We start from the raw sequence: 12,749 nt of genomic DNA on the forward strand, positions 1-12,749 counted from the left end.
CGAACGTCGCATCGATTTGCTGTCTTTACCCAAGTAACCACAGTGCTGAAGCCTTATTACATGCAGATATACGGTGTATTTAGTGTAATCATTACTTTACATGCAAACTTAAGGTTGATTTAAAGTGGAAGTGGGCAATTATAGAATCAAATTCCCAAGTAACCACACTGTTAAAGCTGTACGTATTGCATATATAAAGCGCATATATTGGCATGCACTGCCCTACATTAACCATTAAAGTTGAATTAAAGTGGCAAGTGGCGCCACTATTGCTGACTTACGATTATACTGGTATAATCGTAATTCAACAATAGTGGCGCCACTTCCCACTTTAATTCAACTTTATTGGTTTATATAGAGTAATGCATGTCAATATTTGTACGTTATTTATGCAATACGTACAGCTTCAACAGCGTGGTTACTTGGGTTAGGATTGTACTGGTATAATCTTGAAGCAGTCGCATAATTGCCCATTTCCACTTTAAATCAACTTTAAGTTTGCATGTAAAGTAATGATTGCTCTAAGTACACCGTATATCTGCATGCAATAAGGCTTCAGCACCGTGGTTACTTGGGTAGAGCAGAGGTCTGATTCCTAGTGAAGTTACCGTCAAACGGGGTTACTTGCAACAGCGGTGTAACTTGCAACACGATGACATACACTAAATGTGAAGCATTTTCTAATAATAATAAAAACTAGTATGCCCTACTATTTCGGTTATAGAGATTATATGTATCAAAGATCGATTTAGTATAAAAATTAGCTTTGTTTTTTTGTTTATGGTTTAGCTACACTGTTAAAACGGATTGCTCATTTTATGCCATAAAAACAAGTATGAAAATCGTGCTTGACCTCTCCCTTATGGTAAGTGCGATAAGTCTGATGACCTTCCTTGCAGTTAGGGTACCTAATAGTAAGCTTAGCTAAACGATAAAAGTTTGATAAACTTATCGACTAAGTAATGCAAAAAATCATTATTATATTCGACAACCACTATGGGGTAACTTGCAACAGTTGAATTTGACGAAACCTTCTATTATTTATCTTCATTTCACGATATACATGACAGAAATAACCGAAATGGATCATTTATTGATTACGTAACGCATTCATTTTCAAATGACAATTCATTTTTTATATTTTTTTGCACGTGACATTCAAACATTGTTAGGAAATACCACATTTTAAAGTTTCATTCATGTTTCATCATGTTAAAAGTTCATTTTTTGTTTATGAACGCTGTAAAGCAATCACCAATATCAATTCTGAGCCTAGATGGAGTAAATTGTATCAGTTTAATACCCAAATTAGCGAGTTTGACATTAACAAAGTAGAATAGGTGTATTTCAATCATGTTAATTTAGCTGAAATTGCCAAACACCACTTCAAACTGAAAATTACTTGAAGATGACTCACTCTTCCTTTTCAAGAAATGACAATAATCATTGTTGACATTTTGTAATGAGTGCTAAGTCACGAAAATCATATATATTGTCTGTTTGAGGGACGTGAGACCTGTTGCTAAACGATATACTCTCGCTTGCAATAACTATCAAACCTTTCATGAGAAATTATATGTCAATTGGTTAGTGTACATCTTTTTTTTTTTTCTATGGCGTTTATTTAAAGGCTCGATTGTTTACTTAGAAACTTTACGGAGCCGAACTCTAATGAATTGTAACAAATTTTTGTCATTACATTCAAATGCAAATTAAGATAATCAATAGAGACTTTTTCGAGCACATAGCTTCTTTGGGCGCGAATGTTCCTTCGACCCTGTTGAAGCAAATTGAGCTCGACGTTGTGATGCTTGTTGCTTTACCATCGCTTCGGTGATCGCGTGAGCCACTTCCTTCAGTGTCTCTATGCCTTCTTTCCTACGTTTTTCCTTCTCTAGCTCGAGTTGATTCCTGGATTCTTCTGTTTGTTGTTCTTCCGCGTCTGTCGATTCCGTCATTTCTTCAATAATTTCGTCCTCAGTAAGTTCGATGACTTCCGAGATATCGACCGATTTCTGCTCTGTTGTCACAATTCCTTCTCCCGAAAGAACTGCAGCATACGATCCGGGTTGCTGTTGTTTCCGTGGCTGACGCTGCGGGCAGGAGTTCTTCCGATGTCCCACGGCATGGCAAAGAAAGCAGGTATCTTTGAGACCGTCGTAGAAAACGTGTCCTCTACGTTTACCGACCTCAATTGCCGGTGGGATTTCCTTGTTCAGCTCGATGTACACACCGCGCACACCCGTGTACATATGTCCCAGTCCTAGATCAGCGGGAAACTTTTCTCGGACTAACCGTTCCACCTTCCCATATTCGCTTATCGCAAGCGATAATTTCTCGTCGCTTACCTCCGGTGGCAAGTCGAACACACGAACATAACGTAGTGTGCTGCCCGCGATCGACATTCGTACCTCCACAGCCGTTCCGTTGGTGTACAGAAATCTCCTCGGTTCTGCATTTTTCTTGAGAGATCCGATCATTGCCTCCCGAGACACAAATTTTACAAACAGGGAACGATCATGCGCAGTCCTGTATGCAGTTTCAATGAGCAATAGATCCTCCTCCAACTGCTTCACGAAATTAGCAATTTCAGACCATGATGGTCTGGGGCTCGCTGGTGGGAAGCGAAATTGCACCGTATTTACAATTTCATCCATTTCATCCATTGTTCACGTCGTCGAGCGAGCACCACCGACAAACAACGATAAAGCAATAAAGCGCGCGCGATCAAAGCCTACTGATGAAGATACACCGTCGTCCCGACAATAGCGCACATCTGCGTACGTCTGTGCTTGCCGAATGCAGAAACAAAACTCAGTGTACATCTTTTCATGGTATGTTTCATGCATAATATCAAAAATTTACAATACGACTAAATACTAGAATGTTAGTGCTGTTTAATGATAGCTAACTTAGCTTCATGTCCTATGTTGCAAGTTACCCCACAGATGGGGAAACTTGCAACAAGCATGTATTTCGCACCTCCTGATTAGGTGGCAACGTATTTTGGTAAACCAAGTGCTGCATAGTATTCTACTCGGGGTAATTAGCGTACACGATGCTTCACAGGATGTTTCAATTGCTTAGATTTTCAATGATATTGCTTCAATGTCGAAAAGTGTTGCAAGTTACCCCATTTGACGGTACCTACAGAAATCATTCGTCGACTTATTTTTAGGGATCTAGGGGTGACTCCTAGCGATTTTTTTTTGCAGGAGTAAAATTTCCCTATAGTAAATCGTATGAAAAACCACAGACAAACAGACGTAACACTCTGATAATTCCCATCGTACACCGCCCAAGTAACCACGCTGTTGAAGCTGTACGTATTGCATAAATAACGTACAAATATTGACATGCATTACTCTATATAAACCAATAAAGTTGAATTAAAGTGGGAAGTGGCGCCACTATTGTTGAATTACGATTATACCAGTATAATCGTAAGTCAGCAATAGTGGCGCCACTTGCCACTTTAATTCAACTTTAATGGTTAATGTAGGGCAGTGCATGCCAATATATGCGCTTTATATATGCAATACGTACAGCTTTAACAGTGTGGTTACTTGGGCGATTTAACGGTCTTTTTCAAAATTTCATAGTTGGCCAACTGCCCAACCGTGGCGTCCGCATAGTTTTTGTTCGAGTTTGACGTTTGCTCACTACCGCCACCTAGTTGGTGGTCGGCCAAACATAGCCCTTTTAGCATTGGGCGAATATGTTTCCGTGACTATGATTTGAATCAAAAAATGTTCGAAGTGTTACGTCTGTTTGTCTGTGGAAAAACTAAGAATGGCGGGCGCTAAAATATAGTTTTTCCGATCGATCTAAAATTTTGCACAGTTGATATGGGACCACCCTGATAAAAAAGATCATAGAGATACAACAGAATGTATTCCCAAGTAACCACGGTGCTGAAGCTTTATTGCATGTAGATATACGGTGTACTTAGAGCAATCATTACTTTACATGCAAACTTAAAGTTGATTTAAAGTGGAAATGGGCAATTATGCGACTGCTTCACGATTATACCAGTATAATCTTAATTTGATTCTATAATTGCCCACTTCCACTTTAAATCAACCTTAAGTTTGCATGTAAAGTAATGATTGCACTAAATACACCGTATATCTGCATGCAATAAGGCTTCATCGACGTGGTTACTTGGGTTGTTACAATACGCTGAAATGAATGGTAGTTTCCATTAATTCAATTGTTTAAAACGATAGAGTAACAACAGACTCTATTGTTTTCCACCATAGCATGTATTGTAAATGTCACTTTTACAATAGAAAATGGGGGTTGTTATGTATTTTTACCATAAAAAAAATCCAAATTTTCTGGAGCAAATTGAGTCAACTACCATACAATTTATAGTGTTTTTATTATTGAAATCTCTAGTGCCATAGATTTTATTGTTCACGTATTGTAGTTTCAGTAGAGCATTTTCAGCAGGAAAATAAGTACACAATATAATTTGATGTTGAACAGTCAAATTTATCACCATTTATCACTATTTAATGGTAGTTTATGGTGATTCTATTGGAAATTTTTATCAGGGCAAAGCGGAACTCAAAAAGTATACAGGAACTTGAGTTTTTCCATTTTTTTGTATTTTCCCATATAAACCGTGTGCCAGGCTAATACGTACAGCATCAAGAGCATGGTTACTTGGGTAGTGGGGACCGAGGTGGGGACAGTCTAATTTAACGCAAGAGAGAGACGAACCAGCCAAAGACAAATCAATTAACGCAATAAAATTTCCTGCACTGAGAAACCAAACTACTCTTTAAAGGGTAGAAATCCCGAATAGATTTTTACAATTCATGGTATCGTGTATATTATAAGCTTTCTATTCACTGAATAATACTTATTCAAGTAATGATTGCGCTATGATCAGATGATTTAAACTATAAAAATTGTACGTTTCAATACTGTTCATATATCATAGAACAAATGATTATTACACAGTCAATGATAATTATATAATTTTGAATGATTCGGATTGCGCAAATTGATGGCTATGTGTACAAAGTTTGGGTTGTACGGATGCAGAGGAGTTGTAGAATCCTTCATAATGAAGTCATCATCAGGTCATAATAATTAATGTACACTAAGCGCATGGTATTTAGTGATTATGGAAACTGCACAACGTGCTGTAATTCGATCACTCCGCAGCATATTTTGCCGCCACTCTGTGTATCGGCTACTGACTGGTAACCTTGCTGGTAACTAACTTTTCGCACTGCAATGGTGCATTCCTGACTGTTTTCGGGTCATCACCTAAGTAATCGAATAACGTACCTTTCATGAAACAACAAAGTGTGCGGCGACCCGCATTGAGGCCCAAGACGAAAGTTCCTTCATGTCGTTTTCTGTATATACTTCGACGCTTCGACTTTTAAATCTCACAAAACTGCCTTCTAAACACTCGCGAGCACAATGTCGATATGGTGCAACAAGAAAAGCACTCGCGAGAAAAAAAACAAAGTCACCATTCCAGCAGCAGCCAAGTTCGATTCCCAACTGTGTAACAAAAAAACATCCAGCAGCACCAAAATAAACACAACAGATGACGTCACGAACTTTGACAGCAAATGGATCTGCAGGGGTGTAACATTTTTTAAGTCGGTAAGGCAGAACTGTGAAATATTTCAGTTTTTGTTTCATTATTCAGTGTATCATAAAATCAATGATAAAGTGATTATAGCGTGAATAATTTGATGAAAATTTTGTTCGTGATAATAGCCGTTTTTGAATGGTAACGATACTTAACAACCCATTCGGTCTATCATTCAAAATCCGGATATGATTCCTGTTATCATTAATATCATTCATATAATCATCGGTTTATGATCCATTTTATGATTCCACGAATATTGCTAATTTAGAGAAAACTTTCCTTTTTACGGTAGAACAAAAAGCTACCGCAGCTGTCAGACTACTGATTTTCACTGAAGTATCATCGATCTACCCTAGCGAGCCCTAGCGATGCCTTGGATAGCCTTGGATACGACGCCGATGATCATTGTTTGTTGTTGGTTTTCAGTTCAATTCACCTTGCAAGCATGCTTTGATTTGGCCTTCAGTTTCAATGAAAGGATGATTTTCAAGCCTGCGGTAGGACTTTGACAGCTGCGGTAGAACTCGGCGGCTACCGCAGAGTGGAAATTTTTCTAAAAATCCGCAATAATCAGAAAATGATTGACTGTATCGCCGTCGTATGATATCATTTTATTCGGGATGTACTCTCTTTGAGAGTAACTAGGTGAACCAGGCCCCTGGCATGAATGAAATTTATCGTAGCCAACATCTAACTGCCTTATACTCATTTTCGTGCAAATTAAAACGAGCGTGTAATCAACAAACGCAGCTTTTGTTTGATGTTGTGAGCCACAAACGAAATCACATTCACAATGCGTGTTTGTTGGGTTGCTTTATTCAACTAATCGTATGCTCCTCTTACCGTACATTAATATTAAAGCGAGTTTGAACCCAAGTAACCACGCTGTTGAAGCTGTACGTATTGCATAAATAACGTACAAATATTGACATGCATTACTCTATATAAACCAATAAAGTTGAATTAAAGTGGGAAGTGGCGCCACTATTGTTGAATTACGATTATACCAGTATAATCGTAAGTCAGCAATAGTGGCGCCACTTGCCACTTTAATTCAACTTTAATGGTTAATGTAGGGCAGTGCATGCCAATATATGCGCTTTATATATGCAATACGTACAGCTTTAACAGTGTGGTTACTTGGGAAGTGTTTTGTGCTCATAAGCGGTGGAAAAAATGATTCCAAAAACTGATCAACAAACTAAACTAACGTTAAACAAAAAATTGTTGTTGTTTTCGCATTTGACAGTGGGCGCTATTTATTAGCGCCCAGGACATCCTGTCTACCATGATTCCAATGCATTGATATGGGCCGTGTCAGGGGCCTGAGGTGAACTCATAAAAAGAGTAAAAGGCCTGTACTCTTTAAAGAGTACAGGCCTCGTACGTCAAACCAACGGATAATTTTTACCCTTTTTTCCAAATCGAAACGCATAGAAAAAAGGGTAAATTTCACTCTTTTTTCATTTTTGTAGAAACTTCTCTTGAATTTAGTTTTTGAAGAACTAATAAACAAGAAACAACGAGAACATACAATTATGTAAAAAATATAATTTTATTAATCAACAAATCTCTTGTCTAGTGATTTTACTGTAAAGTTCCGCCCGATGCCATGACGCTGCAACATGAGGTGATGAAATCCTTCGAGGTAGAATGCAATGGCCGGAAGGAATACTTCTCGCCAACCTGGAGAGTAATTTGACGAGATGCTTCGCTCTGAAACATCCTGAAACAGGTGTCTGGAACTTTCCTTCTGTGCTCGAGATCTGGTCCCCTTATGCCTTGCATGCAGAAAAATCCTCGAAAGTATAGGTTTCTCGTCTTCTCCAGTCTTTTGGATATTCAATCCACTATCTGACGAGATCCCTGCAAAGGAGTATATAGGGTAACGGTTGAATTTTGGACCCCTAGAGGACATTGGTTTGAATTTAATTCAAAATCAAACAGATTCAGAAGGTATTTACACATAATGATGATGTTAGTATGTTCGTAAAAGCCTCCACTGTCCGTTAAAAATACCCACAAGGTCATTTCTGGCTGAAAATTTGATGAAAATAACTGATTTTTGAAGCATCAGTTTTCACTGTTTTGGACACCCCAATATATTTTGGACCCTCTTCAGTATATATTTTGGACACCCGGTGTTTAAACTCGTTCGAAACTATTTTGGAAGAATTTGCCGCTTGAATATGCTGGATCACATCCTAATTACTTGATTGACAAAGGCTGATTAGACGAACTTTGCGAATTTAATGCGCAAGAATGATAAACGTTTTTGTTTACATCTGCAAGTTTCCTCAGCACCGCAACCTCTTTTTGTAAACATGATGCGACACTCGCACGGATGACGAAATTAGCAAAACATAATTTCAAGGCAAATAAGGATATTTCCAGTGAGGAAATGATTGCTGCCCGTGGAGAGCGATCTTATTTAGCGAATGATTCTAAAAATTTTCGTCATCTCATCATTAAACCTGTGTAAGTTGTGATAAAAGGACACAGGGGGTCCAAAATATATGGGGGTCCAAATTATATTGGATACCCTAATTAATTAATAATAAACCGTTTGAAAAGCTGGCAAAATAATATTTCAATGCAAACTTACATTTTAACTGTGTCCATCTTGCCATCTCCTGTTCCTGAGCGCGAGAAAAATATTCTAACACAATTTTCACCCATTAATGGGAATGTGCTCGAAACATGCAAAAGAGCAAAAAATACCCTTTATTGAAAATTTTGAAGTACCCTCTTTTTTGACAGTTTCATATATTTGTCGAAAGAGGGTATTTTTTACTCCTTAAAGAGTAGAGCTGGGTTCGCAGTGTGACATGAATTTCTCCGTGCATCTCATGTTATACCACTTTTGCATGAAAATGAAATTATACCAGTTGACACCAGCGAAACTGGCAACCGCGTCCAGTTTGACAGTTCCTTTATTTATTTACTGCACGCGTGTGCCAGTTCGGTGCTCCGCGAAAAAGGTAGTTTTTCGTAAAATTCCGGCAGTAAACGGTCCAAAATGAGGATCGAAACGTGCTACTTCTGCTCCAGCAAGATCTTCCCCGGTCACGGAATGGTTTTTGTCCGGAATGACTGCAAGGTAGGTGGAAATTTCACAACATTGCTCGGCAGGACCTGGCAGGACGATGTGCCCCTAACCTCAAACTGAACGGGTGTTGTTTTGTGTTTTTGTTTTTCGCGCACCCAGGTTTTCAGATTTTGCCGTTCGAAATGCCGCCGGGCATTCAACAAGAAGAAGAACCCGAGAAAGATCCGCTGGACCAAGGCGTACCGCAAGACCAACGGCAAAGAGCTGACCATCGATCCGTCGTTCGAGTTCGAAAAGCGCCGCAACGTTCCGGTCAAATACAACCGGGAACTGTGGTCCAAGACGATCGACGCCATCAAGAAGATCACAGAAATCAAGGAACGTCGCGAGAGGCATTTCGTCATGGAACGACTGCGGAAGGCACGGGACCACGAAATCCACAACGACATCGTGGACGTGCAGAAGAACATCTCGCTGATCCGGTCGCCGGCCGTCGGTCTGAAGGAGCGCCGTGCCAAGGAGGAAGCCCAGCAATCGGCCCTGCTGATGGACGTGGAAGACGAGGAAGAGGAGATCGAATACGTCGATGCGCGCCAGTTGGAAAAACAGCTGGAGGAATCCGCCGGTCAGCTGGAAGAGGACGCCGAGATGATGAGGGCGTAAGGTGGGACTGCGTGAAGCAGTTCGGGTGGAGACGTTTAGGTATGTAAGGTACGGCGCGTTAAGTTTAGGTTTTCTTTAGATACTCTATATTTAAAACAGTACGAATGAAGAACTATGCAGGAAAAAGGCAGGTTTGTTGGTTGTATGCATTAGAAGGGAAAGAAAGCCTGTGTGTGGAGGAGTGTCAATAGACTGCATAATTAGATTAGCAATCCGAGCAACTTGCTGCTCAGCGCTTGGAATAACTACCCAAGGAACAAATGTTATAGGTAAGCACAATGGTTCAAAAGTCGTAATAAGGCAGACGTCCCACGAGGAGGTAGGGATAGGAGTTGCTGGGGAGGTTAATGTCCCCAAGGATAGATAAATACTGACAGCAAAATCTATTATTTTTGTCTGCATAAACATTCCTTCGAAACCATAGTGCATTGTAACTGCCCTTTCTTGGCACAAAATGCCCTTCACGGTCAGTATCAATTACGGCTGTATAGAAGTAGAATCCGCTCTCTATTACGGTTTGATCATGGGAATTCTGAAGCAAATAGCTTTGAGTGTGATGGTGATTCTAGGGACCATTGCCATTATTCTATATTCGATCTGGATATACCTTGGGTTAGAACATATTCCAAACCGAATTGAAGATATCAATTCACAACGGAATGCTACATACGATTTCATAATAGGTAAGTCGATAGCAATAATGATAGTAAGTTAAACCGATGAGGACGCCTAAAGCTTCATCATTCCATTTCAGTTGGAGCTGGGACGGCTGGAAGTGTTCTGGCCAACCGGCTCTCGGCGAATCCAAACGTATCAGTTCTCCTCGTGGAGGCTGGGGACGTGTTTGGAGCGGCTTCCATTATGCCGCTATTCAGCACGGCCATGCAACAAACCCGCTACGATTGGGCTTTCCGTACAACGCCGCAGAAGTATTCGTCACATGGGCTAATCAATAATGTAAGCTTCGTCACATATATGGAATCACGCAAATTACGTATTATTTGAAAATGCACGACAGTCATGTTCTTATATCTCACTGTGGAATTCAACTAAGTATGTAGAATACTTTGATGAATTTGAGAATGCTTTACAGACATTTTTATGTAATTGATGATAGCCGTATAATTTTGCAGGACATGTTTGAATTTACTTCTACCTGTATCTTTTCCATTTTGCCTTTTTTTAGCAACAATTTCTACCGCGCGGCCGAGGGCTGGGCGGTTCGGGACAAATCAATTACATGCTGCACTTTGCCGGGATTAGAGAGGATTTCGAACGATGGCGACAGTTGGGAGCGTTGGATTGGGGCTACGAGCAGATGAAGCCCTACCTGGCGCGACATGAGAAGCAAGTAGGGGATGACGGCACGATGTCGCAAGAAGCGTGCGAGCTGGAACTGAAGAAGGATGACGAAATTTTCGAGGTGAGCTCTATAAATAGGAATACATGTATCCTACATAATGCAGGTATTTGGTAAACGTGACGGTTTGTTGAGAACTGGGAAGAATCATGAAAGAGAAGTGGATTGAAAACATAGTTCAGGCGTTCGATTTGAATAGGTCGTAAGTTTGCTGTGATTCCTATCCAGGGTGTCTACTACCTGGAAAACCGGGAATCCTCAGGGAATTTTATTTAACAGGGAGACACCTGGAATACTCAGGGAATATCTCGAGTACTCAGGAAAATTTTACTCCGATAAAAAAAAACATTGGTTCGTATGACTAAAAACCTGGTAGTAAAAATCCATATAGAAATTTCGCTACAAGGATTTTATCCAGAAATTCCGTCAGGGTTTCTTTCTGGAACTTCTTTAGAAATACCTCCTGGAATGTCTCCCAGGATTTCTTATAAAATTCCTTCCTCATTTTTGACGCTATTTTTCTTGGTATTCCTTTTTGATTTTTTTCCGGAAAGGTATACGTCCGGATTCCTTCCAGGATTCCTGAATTCCAACCGATTTCTCATGGAGTTTTTCACGGGGATGCTATTTCTTCCCGGAGTTCCTCCAGTGTTTTGCGCAAAGAAATCTTCGTAGGATTTCTACCACAATTTATCCCGAATAAGAATTTATAAGAATTTCTGTCGGGATAAATCGTGGAATTTCTTTCGGCATTCCTCATGGAAATTTCTTAGCGATTTCTTCCGGTGTTCCTCTTGGGACTTCCCCAGAATTTCTTTCAGAGTTGCTAAAGGAGTTATTTCAGGGGTTTCTACTAAAGTTCCTCCAAGGGTTTCTGTAGGAGTTTTCACGAATTTACTGCAAGAGTTCCTAAAGAGATTTCTTTCGTTTTTTTTCCTGTGATATCTTCAAACAATTGCTTTGGGTTTTCTTCAAGATGTTCTTCCTGGTCTACTACAGGAATTTCTTAAAAGTTTTCGCGAGGGTTTTTTTTTTAAGTTTTAAATGAGATTTCTCTCGGAGTATCTCCTGGAACTTCTCTCAGAAGATTCCTACCGATGTTGGTCATGAGATGTCTCTCAGAGTTTTTCTTAATTTACCCTGGACTTTCTTCTAAGATTTTTTTTTCCAGAGTGCCTTTTGGAATTTCTACAGGAGTTATTGCTGATATTTCTCGTTTAATTCTTCTCTTGCATTCCTTCAGAGCCAGGCTGTTCCTTGTAGTTGTACCGGATTTCTTGCAGTGATCTACCTGAGATTTTTTTACAGATATTCTCTGCATTATTTCCAAATTTTTTCCCGGAATCTTTACCAGAAACTGTCCCGAGATTCCGGATACTCCTTTAGGGATTTCTCCCAAAGTTATTGCAGGGATTCTTCTACGGATTTTCCTCAGAATGTCTCCTGAGATAACTTACGAAATATTTTATTGGACATTCCTGTAGAAATATTCCAGAGAATTCAAAGAAAATATGGCGAGAAAGTGTTACACTAGTTTACAAAATAAAACGAAAGTCGTGAACTTCTGTGAACGACCAAAATTTTTGAAGCACAATTTAGCGCTGATTTCAAAACCGACCTTCAAAAAATTTTAAGTAGAACAGTTTTTGAGTTTTAGCTCAATATCGAATTTTGCAACTTTTCAAAATATATAATTTACTAAAATTCAAATATATTGCGTTTTGTTCAACCAATTACAAATCTTTTTCCATAAATTAAAAGCTGAATACAATACCATTCGATCATCTGAATACTAGTTTTGCGTTAGATTGATGAAATTCAAGATATTGGCGAGTTTTAGGGACGATCTTCTTAAATTTTAGCAAAATTCCCAAAAATTTTTGATGAAATGTATTTTTTTCAATAAGAAAAAACCAACTTTAAAATTCTTTCTTGACGTTTATTTGACATATCATATGTAGGCGAGTTACAGTAAAAATTTCAGCTCAATCGGAGCATTGGTTACGGAGAATGAGATGTTTGAAAAGAGCGACTTTGCTTAAAAATAGAACAAA

General features: G+C 39.3%; 2 protein-coding genes and 1 long non-coding RNA gene across 3 annotated transcripts in view; 2 read left to right on the plus strand and 1 right to left on the minus strand.

Moving 5' to 3' along the window:
• LOC134291971 (uncharacterized) overlaps positions 1 to 12,749 on the minus strand; it is a 165,052-nt gene that overhangs the window by 111,835 nt on the left and 40,468 nt on the right. The gene's annotated exons all lie outside the window — the stretch shown is intronic.
• Positions 8,550 to 9,461, plus strand: LOC109418288 (probable ribosome biogenesis protein RLP24). Its single transcript, XM_019692451.3, has 2 exons — positions 8,550 to 8,723; positions 8,832 to 9,461. Exons 1-2 carry the CDS (start codon positions 8,643 to 8,645, stop codon positions 9,333 to 9,335), a joined length of 585 nt encoding a protein of 194 aa, XP_019547996.1. The 5' UTR covers positions 8,550 to 8,642; the 3' UTR covers positions 9,336 to 9,461.
• The window catches only part of LOC109428067 (neither inactivation nor afterpotential protein G), a 28,990-nt gene continuing 25,841 nt past the window's right edge, over positions 9,601 to 12,749 (plus strand). Inside the window, exons 1-3 of the mRNA XM_029863975.2 lie at positions 9,601 to 10,018; positions 10,090 to 10,292; positions 10,522 to 10,758. Coding sequence (XP_029719835.2) covers positions 9,790 to 10,018; positions 10,090 to 10,292; positions 10,522 to 10,758 — 669 coding nt within the window. The 5' untranslated portion in view covers positions 9,601 to 9,789. The remainder of the gene's footprint in view (positions 10,019 to 10,089; positions 10,293 to 10,521; positions 10,759 to 12,749) is intronic.

This window comes from Aedes albopictus, chromosome 3 (genome assembly GCF_035046485.1).
Source record: "Aedes albopictus strain Foshan chromosome 3, AalbF5, whole genome shotgun sequence".
In the NCBI taxonomy this organism is placed as follows: Eukaryota; Metazoa; Arthropoda; class Insecta; order Diptera; family Culicidae; genus Aedes; species Aedes albopictus.

Coding starts and splice junctions, on each gene's coding strand:
- LOC109418288 (XM_019692451.3), top strand. CDS start 8,643: ATGAGGATCGAAACGTGCTACTTCTGCTCCAGCAAGATCTTCCCCGGT. Junction 8,724..8,831: donor TTGTCCGGAATGACTGCAAG/GTAGGTGGAAAT, acceptor TCGCGCACCCAG/GTTTTCAGATTTTGCCGTTC.